General features: G+C 52.5%; 1 protein-coding gene across 1 annotated transcript; it reads right to left on the bottom strand.

The window, feature by feature from the left end:
* Positions 1 to 810: 810 nt before the first annotated feature.
* Positions 811 to 11,538, bottom strand: PRRT1B (proline rich transmembrane protein 1B). Its single transcript, XM_053559552.1, has 4 exons — positions 11,469 to 11,538; positions 4,589 to 5,022; positions 3,820 to 3,963; positions 811 to 2,466 (listed from the first exon to the last, which is right to left on the bottom strand). Exons 1-4 carry the CDS (start codon positions 11,476 to 11,478, stop codon positions 2,317 to 2,319), a joined length of 738 nt encoding a protein of 245 aa, XP_053415527.1. The 5' UTR covers positions 11,479 to 11,538; the 3' UTR covers positions 811 to 2,316.
* Positions 11,539 to 21,321: the final 9,783 nt, after the last annotated feature.

Genomic DNA, 21,321 nt, shown 5'->3' on the forward strand with positions numbered 1-21,321 from the left:
GACAGAGTCCACATAAAAAACAGGCAGGACACTTGAACAGGCACATCATAAAGAGAGACATCCAAATAGCTGATAATGTGATTAAAGCTCAACATTAGTCACCAGAGAAATGCAAATTAAAACCACACGAAAATGCCACAACACACACTCAACAGAAGAGTTAAAACCTAGAAGACTGACAAACAGGCTGGGCGCCTGTGGCTCAAGTAGCTAAGGCACCCGCCACATACTGAGCGGGTGGGTTCAATTCCAGCCTGAGGCCCGCCAAACAACAATGATGGCTGCAACCAAAAAATAGCCGGGCACTGTGGCGGGCGCCTGTAGTCCCAGTGACTTGGGAGGTGAAGGCAGGAAAATCGCTTGAGCCCTGGAGTTGGAGGTTGCTGTGAGCTGTGATGCCACAGCACTCTACCAAGGGCAACATAGTGAGGCTGTCTCAAAAAAAAAAAAAGACTGACAAATATCGGAGGTTGGTGAGAGGAGCCACTGGAATGCTGGTCTGCTGCTGGAGGGAATTCCAGACAGGGCAACCACTTTGGAGAGCAGTTGGGCAGCATCTCATTGGGCTTCTTCCCTCACCCGGACTGGAGTGTAGCAGCATAATCGCTGTAACCTCCAACTCCGGGCCTTACACAATCCTCCCACCTCCCAAATTGTGGGGATCACAGGAATAAGCCACCATACATCAGTTTTCCAGCCTTTTCCAGTTTTCATGCTACAAATCCCACTTCCCTGTTTTTTGCATTAGCTGGAATTTCACAACGATGTTGAATATCGAGACACGAGGGAGCATCCATGGCGTGACCCCAGTTTCGAAGCTTTTTAACAGTTTTAATAATTTCTCACTTAACTTGCTGTTGGTTTGACTGCCACCTTCAGCATCACCTGGGAATATCAGACATGCAGACTCAGGCCCTGCTTTCAGAATCAGAAGCCAAACCCCATCTGCCATTCCCCAGGTAATTTGTGTGCACTCGGCAGTTTAAGGAGCACTCATCTAGAGACTGTCACCGTGCCTGCTGGATTCTATCAAAAATTTTGGCATCTATCGATCCCTAAAAAGATTCCTCCTCCTTTTTTGTGTGGTTATCATGCATTTTAATTGTAACTCTGAACCAGCCCGTCCTGGAACAGGGACCACCTCACCGCCCCCAAGCTGCTCAGCACTTACTTCCTCACTCCTGTGTCTCCAGACCCCCAAGATGGGGCTCCCACCCCAGGGCTGTGACAGCACACAGGCTGCCCAGACAGCCCCTGACTGGATTCAAGCTATGGGGCTTTTACGGCTCAGCCAGGGGCCCCCTTCCTCTCTACAGGCAGCTTTGAATCTTGTTTAAATGAAGTGTTCTCAAGACTAAAGCTAACCGGCCTGGGGTGCCAGGTGTCTGACACAAGGGTGCCCATGTGCAACCCCCAAGTCAGGGTGGCTTTTGCTGAATGGGAGCCCAGCTGATCCTCCAGCTGTGGGGAGTAGAGACAGAGGGAGTGAGCAACAGCTCAGGTGGGGCGAGGCAGAAGCTGAAAAACACTGAGAGAGCAGTAAGCAGAAGCCCAGCAGTAGGACGGGAGAGAAGGTTCTCATTAAGCTGCCCAGAGAAGGGATGCAGGGAGCAGCGGAAGGACAGCCCAGCGGAGCTGCAGAGAGCGAGCTAGAGCTGCCCCGAGTGCCAGCAGCACCTCAGAGGGGCAGGCAGGGAGCCCTGCAGTCCAGCTGTGGACAGATGATGCCACTTGCTCTGGAAGTGAGCCAGGAAGTAGCCGTGTTCCCAAAGTAGCAACATGAAGCTCTGTTGGTGTCGCTGTGGACCAAACGCAGCCCCCGGATTTCTGGACGAGGGGTCAGCATGAGAGGACCCGTCTCCTGGGTGGGGTGGGGGTGCAGGAACAACCAGCCAGGAGCTACTAGGCAGAGAGGAGGGAGTGGCTCCTCTCCACACCGGCAGCCGGATCACCCGAAGTTCCTGGGGTAAAGGTGGGGGAGCCCAGGGCTGGTGATGTCCTTCCAGATGGCTCTGGAGACAGTGAGGGCTTATGGTTCTTCTGACGGACTCTGAGGGATATAAAGGTGAAGGCCGGATTCCCAGGAAGACCTTGGAGAAGACACCTCAACCCTGTCCCACGGCTGGTCTGGGTCACCCCACATGAGGGGACTGCTGGAAGCCTCACTGGGCTACCTGTCGGGGCTGAGGTCCAACCACAAGTCTGCTGAGGGCTGCTGGGTCCCCTCTGTAGGCAACAGCTGGCCACTGGCAGGGCTCAAAATCCACAGAAAAGGTCTGACTGGTTACCCCTGGGTGCGCTGCCGTCCCCACAGCCTCAGGGGAGGTAGAGTGCCACCACCACGTAGATGACCCAGCTGGTGGACACGAAGACCCCAAAGAGCAGGCTAAACAGAACCAGTGAGCGAGCCTTCCGTGAGGCCTCCTCCGCCTGCGCCAGGTCGCCCCTGCCCAGGGCTGCACGGGTCTGCAACGAGATGGGGGAGGTCAGCAGCTAGGGGTCCCCACGCCCCCGGTGCAGCCCTGTCAGGGCGGGGCCCCGTTCTGCAGACTGGATAACCCACCCTGAGAAGCTCAAGACCTGCCAGGCCCATAGCTCCTAAGGAGTGACGGTGGTGGTTGCCCACTCCTGGGTGCTCAACCTGGCAGGCACTGATGGCCATGAGGACAGCAACCTTGAGATTGCGCCCACTTTGCAGATGTGGAAGCAAAGCTCAGAGAGGTTAAGTGACCTGTTCTGGGCTACACAGCTAGTGGTGGAGCAGATTTCACAGGCAGCCCGGGACAGCTCTGAGCTGTTCTGGAGGCTGCCTTCTCCCCAGGGCCCCGGCTCCAGTGGTAGAGGGAAGCCAGGGCCATACGGGTCAGCCCTGAGCACAGGCCCCCACAGGCTCAGTACCACTGCTGTACTGGAATGTCAGCACACTGGCATTGCTGACTCCCCAGGGCCCAGCCCTGCGCCTGGCGTATAGTCGGAAGGAAGGAAGGAGAGAGGAAAAAAGAGAGGGAGGAAGGAAAGATGCTAGTGAGATGGTGGGAGAATGAGAGGTGAATAAATAGATGGGTAAATAGAAGGAGGGAGGGAGGAACAGAAGAACAGAGGCTAGAGATGCTGGCAGGTGGTGGGTGGGAGGGTGGCCAAGTGGGCTGGCGGATGGGTAGCCAGGTAGAAGGTGAGATGGAGGTGAATGAACAGGCGCAGGAGTGAATGAGCAGACCCTTTCCCTCTTAAGACACCAGCCCCCCTGGGAAAGAACAGCTCAGGCCTCATCAGTCATCCACCCTTGCTGTGAATGGCTTTGGGTGAATTTCCTGGAGCAGCGTGGAGTGGTAAGGGGCAGAGACAGAGGCAGGAGCAGGTGGCTATACAAGAGGGGCACAGTGCTCGGCACCTGTAGCTCAGCGGCTAAGGCGCCAGCCACATACGCCAGAGCTGGTGGGTTCGAACCCGGCCTGGACCACCAAACAACAATGACAACTACAACCAAAACATAGCTGGGCCCTGTGGCAGGTGCCTATACTCCCAGGTCCTCGGGAGGCCGCGGCAAGAGAATCACTTAAGCCCAAGGGTTGGAGGTCATGGCACTCTACCCAGGGTTACAGCTTGAGACTCTGTCTCAAAAAAAAAAAAAGGGGGGGCACAGACCCCACAGACAACTGGGCACTGACCTCCCAATTCCCACACCCCTCCTGAGAGACACCAGCCATCTTCCCCCTGGGAGAAGGGCTCTGTGTGCCCCACCTGTGGACCTCCAGCCTGGGTACCAGTGGCTACATGCTGGAAGGGGCTGTGCCCAGGACCTGCACCCCCCCAACCTACCTCATGGGAGTACACAATGGCGATAAGCCCCGTCAGCAGACAGCAGAAGAGCGTGGCCAGCACGGACTCCACCATGTAGTCCTTGGGCAGGGCCCTGTGCTCCACCGTGGGGGCGGCCTGCAAGCCAGCCACTGGGCTGTTGTACTGTGGAGGCAGAGCCACAGGTGTGGGGGGCTGCCAGCCTCCAGACACCAGAATGAGGACAGACAGCCAGGGCCCAACCAGTGAGGATGCAAGTCCCCTGGGAGTGGGTCAGAGCACACCTTCTGCTCTCTCCCTCCCACCCGCTGGTCATCAGCCTCCAGGAGGCCTCTGGGCGCTGCCCTCTACAGTGGGCTCAGTCCAGGGTCCAGCCACCACCTGCATCTCCAGTCCCAGCCCACTGACCACCCAGCCTTGGGTGATTTCTCAAGAGGGCAGCTCGGGTTTGGTTGGTGTGTGTTGGTTGGTTGGTTGGTTGGTTGGTTGGTTGGTTTCAGGAAAATCTAATTAAGTCACCTCCTGCCCAAAACCCCAGGGAGCCCTCACCCTGGATCCTGCCTTCCTACCCTCCCTCCCCCATTAAGCCAACAAACCCCTCTCATTCCCTCCACGACTGTGCTGTAGCCTCTGCCCAGAGCGCCCTGCCGGCTCTCTGGCTGCAACCTCCTATTCCCCCTTCCAGAACCCGCCTCAGAAGCCCCCATCCCCAGGAAGCCTCAGCTCGCTGCCCCGCAGGTCCAGGCGGCGCTGACTGGAAAGGGAGTGACCCCGCCCGCCCGGCACTCACCACCGGGAAGGGGAAGGCGGGCGCGGCGGGGTAGAGCGGCCCGGGCGGCGGGAAGGCTGCGGGGGGCGCGGGCGCGGCGGGAAACAGCACCGGCACCTGCGGGAAGGGCGGGTACAGCAGGTGCACGCCCTTGGGGTCGGGCGGTGCGTAGGGCGGCGGCTCGCCTACGAAGCCGATTGGGGGGACCCCGCTAGCCGCCGCCTTGGGCCCCAGCCTGGCCTCGCCAGCCGCGGGGGCCTGGGCTGGGGGCTCCTCCGGATCCGGTTCGTTTCCCTCGGCGCCCACCGCCGCCGCGTCCTCGTCCTCCCTGGGCCCGGCGGCCTCGTCCAGGGGCTGCGGGCGGCGCGGAAGCTGCGGGAGTACGGGGGTGGACGGCGCGGGGTTCCGGGGGTCCTCGGAGTGGCCAGGGCTGCCCACCCCTTTCTCCTCTGGGTCTGGAGAGAAAGGACAGGGCCGTGACCAAGGGGCTCCTGGGGCGCCCGTAGCACAGTGGTTAGGGCGCCAGCCACATGCACCGTAGCTGGCAGGTTCAAACCCGGCCCAGGCCAGCAAACCAGCAATGACAACTGCAGCAAAAATATAGCTGAGCGTTGTGGCGGGCGCCTGTAGTCCCAGCTTCTTGGGAGGCTGAGGTGAGAGAATTGCTTAAGCTGGAGTTAGAGGAGGTTGTGAGCTATAACACCACAGCACTCTACCTAGGGCGACATAGTGAGACTGTCTCAAAAAGCAAAAACAAAAACAAAGGGGCTCCTCGGGAGGGACCCTCCTCCCCCACACCCCACACACGCTCCCTGACAACGCTGACCCTGGCCACCTGGGTACTGAGTGCTAGCCCTCTCCAGTTCATCAAATCTTCACCCAAAGGGCAATAATGGAGCAAGGAAGGTCAGGTGGGGAGGCTCATTCCTGTAGTCTCAGCACTCTGGGAGGCAGAGGAGACCAGCCTGAGCAAGAGACCCCTGTCTCTAAAAATAGTTGGGCGTTGTGGCAGTGCCTGTAGTCAGTTACTAGGGAGGCTGAGGCGAGAGAATAGCTTGAGCCCTAGGTTTGAGACTGCTGTGAGCTGTGATGCCAGGCACTCTATCAAGGGCGACAAACTGAGACTCTGTCTCAAAATAATAAAAATAAAAAAATAATGGGACAAGGACACTGAGGCCCAGAGGGGTGAGGTGCCCGGCCTGGGATCACACCACCAAAGAAACCCAGCTGTGCTGAGGATGGGGCTGTATGTCGGCCCTGTGCTGGGTCCAGATGGCCTTTATTGGGAGTTAGCTATTTGGAGCCCCAGGCCCAGCTGTCACAGCTGATTGGACCAGAAAAGGAGCACCAGCCCAGGGAAGCCCCTGATTGGGTGTTCCAGATACCACTCCAAGGGGGGGGCCCACAGCCAATCAGAGTCTTGGGTTGTATTGTGGGGGAGGGGTGGGGAAGACTCAGGAGCTCCCAGAGTCTAGCAACCAGACCCAGTTACTAATCTAGGGAAATGCTGGAGCCAGGAGGTCACTTGTCACTTAGGGTCACGGAGGCACACAGAAAACAGAAACTGGAATGCGTAGAGCCCTGCACCAGGGCCCCAAACTTGCCTGGCTGCCTTCCTCCCAACCCAGGCCTGGCCCCCAGCATCCACAGGTAAACACCTGAGCAGGACAACGGTCCTGCAGGTGCCCTCTGCACCCGGGTCCAGCTGAGCACTGCGGGTCTCTGGCAGGCACCCAAGGATGGCCCTGGAAGAAAATCCTGGATGGCCTCCTCTGACCAAGGGTGGGGGCACTGAGACAGGGTCTGGCTTCAAAGTTCATTTCCTAAGTGTCCTTAGGGTTACGGAAGGTAGAGAAATTATGAAAGGAGAGGTGAGACCCACACAAGGGCCATGGGGGGGAATGGGAGGGGCTTTCTGAAACCCCCTACTCCCATCCCCATCCCCCACAGGGCTGATGGATAGAGTCAGAGGGCAGGGATCTTTGGGAGGGGTCCAGTGGCAAGGAATGCTGAGCCCCTGACAAATTCCTGCCCCAGTTCCATCCCCATCCCAGCAGCCAAGGGCTGACTCAGGGCCTCTGCACCTCACAACCCTACTGTTTATACCCCCCTCATCTTTACCTGTGACAGTCCCTCTATTTTTACACCCTTGTTTCTTGCTTTGCCCAATGGGACATTGACAAACATCTTGCAAGCAGAAGCTTAAAAAACCTCTTTCTCAGCCTAGGCATAGTGGTTCACGCCTGTAATTCCAGCACTCTGGAAGGCCCAGGTGGGTGGATTGCTTGAGCTCAGGAGTCCAAAACCAGCCAGCCAGACCCCTCTCTAAAAATAGCCAGTTGTGGCGGGCGCCTGTAGTCCCAGCTGCTTGGGAGGCTGAGGCAAGAGAATCGCTTAAGCCCAAGAGTTTGAGGTTGCTGTGAGCTATGACGCCACAGCACTCTACTGAAAGTGAGATAGTGAGATTCTGTTTCAAAAAAAAAAGAAAAAAGAAAGTGGGTGGAGGGCAGTACCTGTGGCTCAGTGAGTAGGGTGCTGGTCCCATATACCGAGGCTAGTAGGTTCAAACCCGGCCCCGGCCAAAATGCAGCAACAAATAAATAAATAAATAAAAGTACATCTGCATTATATTGTACACATTAAATGAGTGAATTATACAGTATGTAAATTACATCTCAATAAAGTAGTTACCACAATTAAAAAGAAAGTGGGTGGAAATATTTGTAAATCCTTCCTCAAAGAAGATAGTTGAATGGCCAATAAGTACATAAAAAGATGTTCAATGACATTGGTCATCAGGAAAATGATGATTAAAACCACAATGAAATATATGTATATTATTACAAACCCATTAGAATAGCTAATTGTTTTTAAAATCCTGACCTTAGGGTGGTGCCTGTGGCTCAAAGGAGTAGGGCGCTGGCCCCGTATACCAGAGGTGGTGGGTTCAAACCCGGCCCGGGCCAAAAAAACTGCTAAAAGGGCGGCGTTGTGGCTCAGTCGGTAGGGCGCCGGCCCCATATACCGAGGGTGGCAGGTTCAAGCCCAGCCCCAGCCAGACTGCATGCAACCAAAAAATAGCCGGGCGTTGTGGCGGGCGCCTGTAGTCCCAGCTACTCGGGAGGTTGAGGCAAGAGAATCGCTTAAGCCCAGGAGTTGGAGGTTGCTGTGAGCTGTGTGAGGCCACGGCACTCTACTGAGGGCCATAGGATGAGACTCTGTCTCTACAAAAAAAAAAAAAAAAAACTGCTAAAAAAAGGAAAAAAAATCCTGACCTTAGGCAACTGTTGCCAAGTTATATAAGACAACCAGAATTCTAATAAACTGCTGATGAGAAAGTAAAATGGCACAACCACTTGGGAAAACAGTGTGATGGTTTCGTAAAAGGTTAAACATACATCTACCACATACTCCAGCTGGTTCACTCATAGGCATCTACCCAAGAGAAAGAAAAGCCTATGACCACGCAAACTTACACACACACACACACACACACACGTGCTCACAGCAACGCCGTCTGTAATAGCCAAAACTGGAAACAACCCAGACGTCCATAAAAAGTGAATGAATAAGGGCGGCGCCTGTGGCTCAAAGGAGTAGGGCGACAGCCCCATATGCAGGAGGTGCCGGGTTCAAACCCAGCCCCCGCCAAAAAAATGCAAAAAAAAAAAAAAAAGTGAATGGATAAGTCAACTGTGCTAAGGATGCCCTTCCTGGAAGGTGGCCTCTAAAGGGCGCCCACACCACAGCTCTTGGAGGCATCTCTCCCCTGGAATGTGGGTGGCAGAAGATAAGGGGTGTCAGTTCTGAGGTTATGTTTTAAAAAGAATGCAGAGGGGCCAGGTGGCCCACACCTGTAATCCTAGCACTCTGGGAAGCTGAGGCGAGTGGATTTGCTTGAGCTCAAGAGGTCAAGACCAGCCCGAGCAAAAGCAAGACCTCTCTTTCTTGGGCGGCGCCTGTGGCTCAGTGAGTAGGGCGCCGGCCCCATATGCCGAGGGTGGCGGGTTCAAGCCCAGCCCCGGCCAAACTGCAACAAAAAAAAATAGCCGGGCGTTGTGGCAGGCGCCTGTAGTCCCAGCTGCTCGGGAGGCTGAGGCAAGAGAATCACATAAGCCCAAGAGTTAGAGGTTGCTGTGAGCCGTGTGACGCCACGGCACTCTACCCGAGGGCGGTACAGTGAGACTGTCTCTACCCAAAAAAAAAAAAAAACAAAAAAAAAAAACCTCTCTTTTCTATTTGTAAATAGAAAAAAACTGAGGCAAGAGGATCATTTGAGCCCAAGAGTTGGAGGTTGCTGTGAGCTATGACAGCACAGCACTCTACCGAGCGGGATAGCTTGAGACTCTGTTTCAAAAGAAGAAAAAGAATGCAGGCCCCTGAGGAACTAAGACCTCAAAGCCAAAAAAGTGAGTGAGTTTGGAAGCCGATCCTTCAGCGCCTGCTGAGTCTGAATGACTGCAGTGAGGGTTTAAACTATGACCTCATGAGAAATCTTGAGCCACAGGCACCCAGCTAAGCTGTACCCAGATTCCTGACCCACAGGAATCCTAAACCTCTATTGTTTTAAGCCTAATTTGGGTGGTTAATCTGTGACACACCAGGAGATAACTGATACAACCACTTAGCAATGAAAAGGTATAAACTCTTGACACACACACCATAAATAACTCTCAAAATCATTATGCCAGGGCGACGCCTGTGGCTCAGTGAGTAGGGTGCCGGCCCCATATGCCGAGGGTGGCGGGTTCAAACCCAGCCCCGGCCAAACTGCAACAACAACAAAAAAAATAGCCGGGCGTTGTGGCGGGCACCTGTAGTCCCAGCTGCTCGGGAGGCTGAGGCAAGAGAATCGCGTAAGCCCAAGAGTTAGAGGTTGCTGTGAGCCGTGTGAGGCCACGGCACTCTACCCCAGGGCGGTACAGTGAGACTCTGTCTCTACAAAGAAAAAAAAAAAAAAAATCATTATGCCAAGTAAAAGAAACCAGTCGACAACAGTAAATGTTATATACTTCTACTTATATTAATATAATTCTAGAAAATGCAGTCTGTAGTGTCAGAAAGCAGACCCATACTTGCCCAGAACAGAGGTGGGAGGAGGGATTACCAAGCATGCAGAAAAGTTTTGGGAGCTGATAGAGATATTTATCTTGATGTGCTAGTGTGGCACATGCATAATATTCAAAACCGATCAAAATGTACATTTTATTTTATTTTTACTTATTTTTTTTTTTTTGAGACAGGGTCTCACTTTGTTGCCCTTGGTAGAGTGCGGTGATGTCACAGCTCACAGCAACCTCCAACTCTTGGGCTCAAGTAATTCTCTTGCCTCAGCCTCCGAAGTAGCTGGGACTACAGGCATCCACCATTAGCACCTGGCTACTTTTCTGTTGTTGTTGCAGTTGTCATTGCTGTTTAGCAGGTCCAGCCGGTTGGAACCTGCCTGCCACAGTGTATGTAGTTGGCGCCCTAACCACTGAGCAAGGGCGCTGGGATCTCCCTCTAGCTCAGGCTGGTCTCCAACCTGTAAACTCAGGCAATCCACCCGCCTCAGCCTCCCAAGTGCCAGGATTACAGGTGTGAGCCACCTCGCCCGGCCCAAAACATACATTTTAGATATGTGCAGTTTGGTGTACTTGAATTTTACCTCAAATAAGTTTCCTTTTTTTTTTTTAATTTTAAAGCACTTGCATCGTGGGGCTTGCCCTCTCCTGCGCTGGGAATGGGGCCAGCATTGTCAATGAGCTGAGAACAGGACACAGAGAAGAGGCGGCTTGGGTGGACAGTCCCCTCCTGCCACCAGCCCCAGGTGAGCCAGCCCTGAGGGGACACCTCCATGTCCTCATCTGTAAAAATGAGGATAAATGACAGTAGCAATCATTTAAAAATAAGTGAAGGTGTGACCTGTTCACTGTGTTCTGAGACCCTCTGCAGTAACCCCAGTCATCCTCGCGTGAGCTTTTGTTTTGATCCCCAGTTTACAAATGAGGAAACTGAGGCTCTCGACGAGTAAACTGAGCCACTCCGGAGACCAGTCCCAGACGATGCTGCCACGGAAGTTCCCGCAGGGCCCCCGCCCCAGTGACCACAACAAAACCCGCAGTGTCCCTGGATCCCGCCAGGGCACATACCTGGCCCGGTGTCGCAGAGACAGGGACGCAGAGTAAATAAACTTGCTGGCCTGGCTGCGTGGTCGTGACCTGGGTTCTCAGGTTCTCAAGACACCTGAGCCTCGGCCCGACATTCCAGTCGGAAGAGGAGCCCCGGCTGCCCGGGGCGAGGAGGGTGGGCAAGTGCTCGAGGTCTGGGGGATCCCAGGAGGGAGCCAGGCCGGGCGCCCCCCGCTTCGCCCAGCATCTCCCGGAGTCGGTGCAGATGGGATGGGGTGCGCCTCACCCCTGGTGGGCCGGGCTGTGGACCAGGCTGTGGGAGGCAGGACTCTGCACCGGTCCGGTGCCACCACCCCTCCAGCCCAGTAGGCCCGGGACCCCGCGAGGCCTCGGCGGCCGCCCCGCCCCTCCAGACGCCAGGCTCCGCGGAGACCGTCGGAGTTGGTGGCGGAGCCTTCGCGCGTCCCCCTTGCCAGCGCAGCCCCCTGCCTCTGTCCCCAGCTGTCCCCCACTCTCCTCTCCCTTCCAACCCCCTTGCTCTAAGGATTTTAGCCTGGGCGGAGCGCTGAACAAAGCCCGGGGGACAGTGCGCGGAGAACCCCCGAGGACTTGGGCGCCTGCTGCCCGCCCGGGGCCTCCCGCAGGGGGTACCCAGAGCGGGGCAGGGACTTGGCCCGAGCTCCGGAACTTTCCACAGCAGCCTTCTGCGCCCCCGACTAGCGTGGGGATATCGCGGCGGGGTGGTCGCCCTCTCCCGCCGGAGACCCGGGGCCCGCGGCCGCCCGCCGTACCTGCCTCCATGGCGCTCGGGGCCGCGGCTCCGCTCCCGCCCGCCCGGCCCGGGCTTCCCCACCGGCTCGGGTTTCCTGGTGCCGCCGCGCACCGGTTAATAATTGACCGCCTTGTTTGCCGCCGGCCGGGCTCGAGCTCTACCCGGCGCCACGCTGAGCCCGGGGGGCGGCGGGGGGCGGGGCAGAGCGGCACCTGCACGTGCGCGCAGGGGCCGGGGCGGCCGGAGAGACTGTAAGGAGCGGTGGGGACTCGGGCAAAGCGGGAGAGAGCGACCCGCCGGCACTGCCCGGGATCTTAGTGGCCAGATCTTGGTTTTTATTTTTACAACGAGAGACGCCAGGAATGTAGGCCCTTTCACGTGTAATCAGAGTTTTAAATCTTCACTTAATTTTTCTTTTTGGTTTTTGGCCGGGGCTAGGTTTGAACCTGCCACCTCCGGCATATGGGACCGGCGCCCTGCTCACTGAGCCACAGGCGCCGCCCATAAATCTTCATTTAATTTTTAATAGCTGTTCCGTCTTCTGAGACAGAAATCTGAGTTTTAAAACAAGGTGTGCCCCTCTGGAGAACCTGAAGCAGGTCCCAGTCCAATTGTTGCCAAGATTTATCTCTGAAGAATGGACCCACGGAGCTTGTGGATAGACAGGATGGCGCTTACCGACAGGGAGGGGAGGCAGAGGGGAACCCCAAGTGTGAAGGCCCTGGGGCTCTTTGTCTGAAAACTGCCTGTGAGCAAGGGGTCTTGGGAATGTAAGTCACACAGGGTCAGGAACTATTCTGTGTTGATTTGCAAATGAATATATTAGCAGATGAATGCATTCCTCACAGTCCGCGAGACTGCCCAGATGGGATCGCCCACTTTTCTCTTATCTCCAGAGTATGTGCCTGGAAGGCCTGTTTGCCCTCACCTAGAAAATGGGCGCTCTGAAAAGCTCTGAAAAGGGAACTCTGTGTCACAGTCACCGGAATGCTGGATAAACAACTCCAGGCTGGCAGATAGCCTTTTGAATAGTAACTCCCAGATAGTAAGGAATCCCCCAGACAAGAACGAAGAGGGGACACCTGATGGGCCCGGGAGGCACAGGATGCTGGTCTCAGTGGTCCAGGACTGGAATTTTACACCCAGATGGAGACAGGAAACAGCCTTGGTTCTGTTAAGCAAGGTCGTGATGTAGCCAAAGAAAAAAAACGAAATCTGCCAATGGCTAATAGAGGTGACAACAAAGTTGGTCTGCCCCAAACTAGGTGATATGTGAGGAAATAAAATCTTGGAAGGCCGAGGCTGGTCACTCACACCTGTAATCCAGTGCTTGGACGCCAAGGCGGGCAGACTGCCTGAGCTCACAAATTCAAGACCAGCCTGAGCAAGAGGGGGACCCTGTCCAAAAAATAGCCACATGTCATGGTAGGCACCTATAATCCCTCCTACTTGGGAGGCTGAGGCCAGAGGATCACTTGAATCTAAGAGTTTGAGGTTGCTGTGAGCTATGATGCCATGGTACTCTACCAGGGACATCAAAGTGACACTCTATCTCAAAAAAACAAAAAAAAATCATCTTGGGAGTTATAACCACAGGCCTGTTCCTCAAATCCAGTCTAAATATTGGTTCTACATGCCAAAAATTGACATTAATAAAAGGAGGTTCAGGAAAGAGCTCTGGAATATATCCAAAGCAAATGTAAAAGTATAACTACTCAGCTCAGGGGCTAGGGTGCCAGCCACATACAGCCAGGCTGGCAGGTTCAAACCCAGCCTGGGCCTGCCAAACAACAATGACAACCAGAAAATAGCCAGGCGTTGTGGCAGGGACCTGTAGTCCCAGCTACTTGGGAGGCTGAGGCAAGAGAATCACTTAAGCCCAAGAGTTGGAGGTTGCTGTGAGCTGTCTCTACAGCACTCTACCCAGGGCAACATAGTGAGACTCTATGTCAAATACATAAATAAATAAAAGTACAACTACTTCCATCCAAGCTGATGAAATTCCCATGGAAAAAAGTGCTCCTGAAGGATGAGCTCACAGTCCCCAACTGCAAAACATATAGCGAAACAATCCACCATGAGCAAAAGTCTGCAGACCCAAGCACAGCAAGCCTTGCCACTGGGCCCAGCAGGATGCGATCAGGAAAACACAAACCACAGGGAATGTTTAAAAGAGAGCAGTGGAAGGGCAGCACCTGCGGCTCAGTTGGTAAGGCGCCGGCCCTATATACTGAAGGTGGTGGGTTCAAACCCGGCCCTGGCCGAACTGCAACAAAAAAATAGCCGGGCGTTGTGGCGGGCGCCTGTAGTCCCAGGTACTGGGGAGGCTGAGGCAAGAGAATCGCTTAAGCCCAGGAGTTGGAGGTTGCTGTGAGCTGTGTGAGGCCACGGCACTCTACCGAGGGCCATGAAGTGAAACTCTGTCTCTACAAAAAAAAAAAAAAGAGAGAGCAGTGGAGTGCAGAGAGCCAGGTGTGGGGTGATAGAAGACACAGGTGAACCAAAGGAGCTCAGTGTGAGGAGGAAGATGACGTGACCGAGGGACACAGCTGCCCAGGGGCAGGCAAGGAGGATGACGTATGCAGAGCGTTTAGAGACAATAATGAAAGGGACTGAAAGTTGCTCTGTCACATCGCCGTGTGGCAGTAATCCTAAATAATGCCTGTGACAAAATACTCCTCTCTGAAAAGAATGTTCTGCTGGTCTGCGTTCTAAACAATTGCTGTGGTTACTCCAGGCTCACAGAAACTCAACAGTCAGGTCTCCACCCTCCTGGCAGAAGAGAAGAAAAATCCTCTCCTAGGGAATATAACCGGCGTAAGGGGAAAGAACAAGATTTAAAAATACCAGCGTTTCCTCAATGAAAATACCCCACATAATAAAGCCCACCCATGTTAACCAGTTCGGTGAAAATATTTCAAACTGTATATAAAACTAGCACATTGTACCTCATGATTGCATTATTGTACACAGCTATGATTTAATAAAAAAAAGTTCAGTCAAAAAATAATAATAATAATAAAGCCCACCCATGTTAACCAGTTCGGGGGAAATATTTCAAACTGTATATAAAACTAGCACATTGTACCTCATGATTGCATTATTGTACACAGCTATGATTTAATAAAAAAAAGTTCAGTCAAAAAATAATAATAATAATAAAGCCCACCCATACCCTTAGAATTTCCAGCCATCTTTTGGATTCACACTTTTTTTTTTTTGAGACAGAGTCTTGCTCTGTCACTGGGTCTAGAGTGCAATGGCCTCATCATTGCTATTTGCAAACTCCAACTCCTGGGTGGAAATGACCTTCTTGCCTCAGTCTCCCAAGTGACTGGGAATACAGGCATATGCCACCATGCTCATCTAATTTTTCTTTCTTGTTTGTTTTTTCTTTTTTTTTTTGCAGTTTTTTTTGGCCGGGGCTGGGTTTGAACCTGCTCTCCGGCATATGGGGCTGGCACCCTACCCCTTTGGGCCACAGGCACCACCCTTCTTTCTTTTTTTTTTTTTTTTGAGATACAGTCTCACTATGTTGCCCTCAGTAGAGTATCATGGCATCACAGGTCACAGCAAACTCAAACTCTTGGGCTTAATTGATTCTCTTGCCTCAGCCTCCCAAGAAGCTGGGACTACAGTTGCCCACCACAACGCCCAGCTATTTTTTGGTCAGTTCAGCAGGGGCTGGGTTTGAACCCGCCACCCTCAGTATATGGGGCCGGCGCCCTACTCACTGAGCCACAGGCGCCGCCCTTTTTTTCTATTTTTAATAGAGACGGGGTCTTGCCCTGATCAGGCTGGTCTCCAACTCTTAGGCTAAAGCAGTCCTCCTACCTTGGCCTCCCAGAGATCTAGGATTATTGGTATGAGCCGTGGAGCCCAGCAGTAATTTCCCCTCTTAAATATTTTTTTTTTTTTTTTAATTTGGCCGGGGCTGGGTTTGAACCCGCCACCTCCGGCATATGGGACTGGCGCCCTACCCGCTGAGCCACAGGCGCCGCCCTTAAATATTTTTTTTTTTTAATTTCTTATTTTCTTCCCCCCCCCTTAAATATTAACAGAGAGATAATGATCATTCACCGTACAGCCGAAGAATGCATCTCACCTGAAAGAGATCCAAACAACTGGAAAAAAAGTAACTTGGGGCTCAGCGCCTGTAGCTTAAGCCGCCAAAGCGTCAGCCACATACACCAGAGCTAGTGGGTTTGAATCCAGCCCGGGCCTGCCAAACAACAATGACAACTACAAACAAAAAATAGCTGCCTGTAGTCCCAGCTACTTGGGAGGCTGAGGCAAGAAAATCGCTTAAGCCCAGGAGTTTGAGGTTGCTGTGAGCTGTGACGCCAGGTACTCTACCCAGGGCAACAGCTTGAGGCTGTCTCAAAAAAAAAAAAGCATACCCTCAATGAATCCCCAACAATAAAAAAAAAAGAAAAAAAAAAAAAAAAGTAACTTGGAGGACATTTACCTAACAGATGCAAACAATGTAACCTAATCATTATACTCATAAATCAATCTGGAAAAAACACTTACTTGTAGGAAACAGATCCTTCAGAGAGAAGAAAAATTTTTTTTTTTTTTTCGGCCGGGGCTAGGTTTGAACCTGCCACCTCCGTCATATGGGACCGGCGCCCTACTCCTTCAGCCACAGGCGCCGCCCAGAGAGAAGAAAATTTTATGAACAATTATCTTCAGAGAATTAGAGAAGGCATTCATGAAACAACAGCAGGGTGATGTAAAAAAGGAACATTCAGGGCGGCGCCTGTGGCTCAGTTGGTAAGGCGCCGGCCCCATATGCCGAGGGTGGTGGGTTCAAACCCGACCCCGGCCAAACTGCAACCAAAAAATAGCCGGGTGTTATGGCGGGCGCCTGTAGTCCCAGCTACTCGGGAGGCTGAGGCAAGAGAATCGCGTAAGCCCAGGAGTTGGAGGTTGCTGTGAGCTGTGTGAGGCCACGGCACTCTACCCGAGGGCCATAAAGTGAGACTCTGTCTCTACAAAAAAAAAAAAAAAAAAGGAACATTCATAAAGCAAAACAAAAAGCTCTTGAGAATTAAAGATTTGGCAGCAGAAATTTAAAACCTCAATGGAAAGGTTGGAAGGTAGAAGTAGAGGAAGTCTCCAGACACTGAAGGAAAAAGTGAGAGAGAAAATACATAGGGCCGGTGCAGTGACCCACGCCTGTAATCCCAGCACTTGGGAGGCTGAGGCCAGTGGGTTGCCTGAGCTCACAGATTCAAAACCAGCCTGAGCCAGAGTGAGATCTCGTCTCTGAAAATAGCCCGGCATTGTGGCGGGCGCCTGTAGTCCCAGCAACTTGAGAAACCAAGGCAAGAGAATTCCTTGAGCCCATGAGTTTGAGGTTGCTGTGAGCTGTGACATTACAGCACTCTACCAAGGGTAACAAAGTGAGATTCTGCCTCAAACGAACAAACAAAATTAGGAAAAACATGATAGAGACAGCCCAGGACACCTCAGATCTGACTCACAGGAATTCCATAAATAACAAAAAGAAGGTTTGGCGCCCGTGACTTAAGCAGCTAAGGCGCCAGCCACGTACACCTGAGCTGGTGGGTTCCAATCCAGCCCGGGCCCATCAAACAACAATGACGGCTGCAACCAAAAAATGGCCGGGCGTTGTGGCAGGTGCCTGTAGTCCCAGCTACTTGGGAGACGGAGGCAGGAGAATCACTTGAGCCCAGGAGTTGGAGGTTGCTGTGAGCTGTGACACCACAGCACTCTACCCAGGGTGACAGCTTCAGACTGTCTCAAAAAAAAAAAAAAAAAAGAAATTGTGGCGAGGAGGAAGTCCTCAACAAACCCAAGAAAAATTTCTGTAACTGAAGGACACAAGTTTCAGGAAAGTGCTAATTGAAGGCCCAACATACTGGGGAAAATAGACCCCTCTAAAGGGACATGATTGTGAAATTTCAGAATCCTAGGACGAAAGAAAGATTCTATGAATTTCCATAGGAAAAAAAGGAAGTTTCATACACTGTACTGAAAATCAGAAAGATGGGGCGGCACCTGTGGCTCAGTGAGCAGGGCACCGGCCCCATATACCGAGGGTGGCGGGTTCAAACCCAGCCCCGGCCAAACTGCAACAACAACAAAAAAATAGCCGGGCGTTGTAGTGGGCGCCTGTAGTCCCAGCTACTCCGGAGGCTGAGGCAGGAGAATCGCCTAAGCCCAGGAGTTGGAGGTTGCTGTGAGCTGTGTGATGCCGCGGCACTCTACCGAGGGCAATAAAGTGAAACTCTGTCTCTACAAAAAAAAAAAAAAAGAAAGAAAATCAGAAAGATGGGCGGCACCTGTGGCTCAAGCAGTAGGGCGCCGGTCCCATATGCCGGAGGTGGTGGGTTCAAACCCTGCCCCAGCCAAAAAAAAAAAAGACAATCAGAAAGACATTGGACTTCTTTTTTTTTTTTTTTGTAGAGACAGAGTCTCACTTTATGGCCCTCAGTAGAGTGCCGTGGCCTCACACAGCTCATAGCAACCTCCAACTCCTGGGCCTAAGTGATTCTCTCGCCTCAGCCTCCCGAGTAGCTGGGACTACAGGCGCCCGCCACAACGCCCGGCTATTTTTTTTTTGGTTGCAGTTCGGCCGGAGCTGAGTTTGAACCCGCCACCCTCGGTATATGGGGCCGGCGCCTTACCGACTGAACCACAGGCACCGCCTGACATTGGACTTCTTAATAGGAATATGGAAAACAAGGAGACAGCTGGCCAAGGTGGCTCAGACCTGTAACCCCATCATTCTGGGAGACCAAGACAGGTGGATTGCTTGAGTTCAGGAGACCAGCCTGAGCAACTGTGTGACCCTATCTCAACAAAAAGTAACTGGGCATTGTAGCTGGCCCCTGTAGTCCCAACCACTCCAGAGGCCAAGGGCAAGAGAATTGCTTGAGCCTAGGAGTTTGAGCCTAAGGTTGTTGTGAGCTATGACACCATAGCACTCTACTAAGGGCGACAAAGTGAGACTCTGTCTTCAAAGAACAAACAAACAACGGATGAATGCTTAAAAATTCTGAGGGAAGTTAATTTTCAACTGGAGTGGCTAGTTCCTTTGGAATTTGGCAGAAATGACACTAAGTAACTTCTGACGCCAGGTCATAAGAAGCCTTGTAATCTCATGCTAAAGATTCTCTCTCCCGGGCGGTGCCTGTGGCTCAGCGGGTAGGGCGCGGGTCCCATATGCCGGAGGTGGTGGGTTCAAACCCAGCCCCGGCCAAAAAAAAAGATTCTCTCTCCCTAGCTGGGACCCTGTAGCTCAGTGGTTAGGGCGCCGGCCACATGCTCTGGGGCTAGTGGGTTCAAACCCAGCCCAGGCCTGCTAGACAAAAAAAACAACAAAAAAACATAGCCGGGAGTTGTGGCAGGCACCTATAGTCCCAGCTACTAGGGAGGCTGAGGCAAGAGAATCGCTTGAGCCCAAGAGTTTGAGGTTGCTGTGAGCTAGGATGTGACAGCACTCTACCAAGGGTGACAATTAAAAAAAAAATTCTCTCTCCCTCTCTCCACTTCTTCTTTCCCTCTTGCCATTTCTTCCTCTCTTCCTTTCCTCCCTATCCCTCCCTCTGGGGAACCCCCCCACCTCCCCACCCCCCATCCCCCGCTATATTCTTTTCTTTTTTTTTTTTTTTGTAGAGACAGTCTCACTGTACCGCCCTCCGTAGAGTGCCGTGGCGTCACACAGCTCACAGCAACCTCCAACTCTTGGGCTTAGGTGATTCTCTTGCCTCAGCCTCCCCAGTAGCTGGGACTACAGGCGCCCGCCACAACGCCCGGCTATTTTTTGTTCCGATTTGGCCCGGGCCAGGTTTGAACCCACCACCCTCAGTATATGGGGCCGGCGCCCTACTCACTGAGCCACAGGGGCCACCCAACCTGCTGTATTCTAATTAATTGACAAATAATTAAAATTATGACAAAATATATAATTATTTCTTTTTTTGTTTGTTTTTTTTTTTGTTTTTGGCCGGGGCTGGGTTTGAACCCGACACCTCCGGCATGTGGGGCTGGTGCCCTACTCCTTTGAGCCACAGGAGCCGCCCATATATAATTATTTCTAATTAATTGACAAATAAGTAGAAATAATAATTGTCAATTATTGATTGACAATTATATTAATTATGATAAAAATCATAACATTACAACAGCTGGTTTAGGAAGCCACACAAACATTTGCTTAGTCCTAACTCACATCTTGATAAACTTCCAGGTGGTCAGAACACTGGCTTCCACTGACATTGTTAAGCAAGGAAGCTGTTAATAATAGAGAAGTTATGGTGGGCGCCTGTAGTCCCACCTACTCTGGAGGCTGAGGCAAGAGAATCACCTAAGCCCAGGAGTTGGAGGTTGCTGTGAGCTGTGATGCCACAGCACTCTACCAAGGGCCATAAAGTGAGACTCTGTCTCTACAAAAATAAAAAATAAAAATAAAAATAAAAAAACAGAGGAGAAGTTGGGTGTTTTTATTTTATAATGTCATGATCAATTATGTTTTTATGCTAAATTAACTTGGTCATGAGAGTTGATTTTTCCATTTTTTTCAATTTGAATTTTTCAGTTACACAAATGTATTTGTAAATTTGCACTGTTTCAGCACCTCACTGAAATCTGACCAAGTTTAAGGTCACCTGGACACACTCCCACAGCTGTTTCATCTTGGTTTGGCAGCAAGGGCCAAAGTAATGCTGCTGCTGCTCCCGCGGTGCAGGCGGGCTCCCCGAGGCTCCTGGTATGTCAGTGGTGCCAGGCCTGGAGGACCAGCAATACCCCCTCCACTGAAGCCCCCAGGGACGGCATGCCCACACGTGGTCAGAAGCTGAGCCCACCGCCACCCCAGGCACAGCAGTTGCCATTTCACCATCAGACCTGCTGCCAACTGCCCATGGAGAGAACACTGTCGATGCTGGTGCAGGCACTGGCCTAGCACAGCTCTCACCAGGGGGGCCCAGCTGGATGGAGAGACTGGGCAGGAGGCATCACAACTGGGTGGCAGCTCAATGTCTAGAAGTAGCAAACTCTATGGAGAGCCCAGTTGCTTCTTCAGAGTAGAGCAGAAACATAAGGATGCTGTCTCTTTGACCACAGCAGAAGAGGCCACTTTATAAGTATTTTGGGTGACAGCCACTGTAGGTCCTCTAGTTAACAGCCCCAGCTGGATTCCCAGTTGACTGTTAGCATCAAATGCCAGCCATTTGAGGGAGCCATCTTTTTTATTTTTTGAGACAGAGTCTCACTATGTCACCCTCAGTAGAGTGCCATAGCGTCATAGCTCACAGTAACCTCCAACTCTTGAGCTTAAGGGATTCTCTTGCCTCAGCCTCCCAAATAGCTGGGACTATAAGCACCTGCCACAATGCCCAGCTATTTTGTTGTTGTAGTTGTCATTGTTGTTTAGCGGGCCTGGGCTGACTTCAAAGCCCCATCCCTGGTCTGTGTGGCTGGTGCTCTTAACCACTGAGCTATGGGCACCAAACCTTGAGTGAGCCATCTTGGATGTGTGACACAAGTAAGCTTGTGCCCCAGCCGCCATCTGATTGCAACCAAACGTGAGACCCCAAGGGAGAAGTGAGGCTACACAAGTCAACACGCAGAGCAGAATGAGTTGAAGTGTTGGGGTGGCCTGTTCTGTAACAGTAAATAACCAGAGCACCCACCTAGAATTCTATACCCAAGCAAACTGTCAACACAGTATAAAATTAAGGCGCTTAAAAATATTCAAGATCGTGGGAGGCGCCTGTGGCTCAGTGAGTAGGGCGCCGGCCCCATATGCCGAGGGTGGCGGTTCGGACCCAGCCCTGGCCAAACTGCAACAGAAAAATAGCCGGGTGTTGTGGCGGGTACCTGTAGTCCCAGCTGCTCGA

Source organism: Nycticebus coucang, chromosome 2 (genome assembly GCF_027406575.1).
Source record: "Nycticebus coucang isolate mNycCou1 chromosome 2, mNycCou1.pri, whole genome shotgun sequence".
Lineage (NCBI taxonomy): Eukaryota > Metazoa > Chordata > Mammalia > Primates > Lorisidae > Nycticebus > Nycticebus coucang.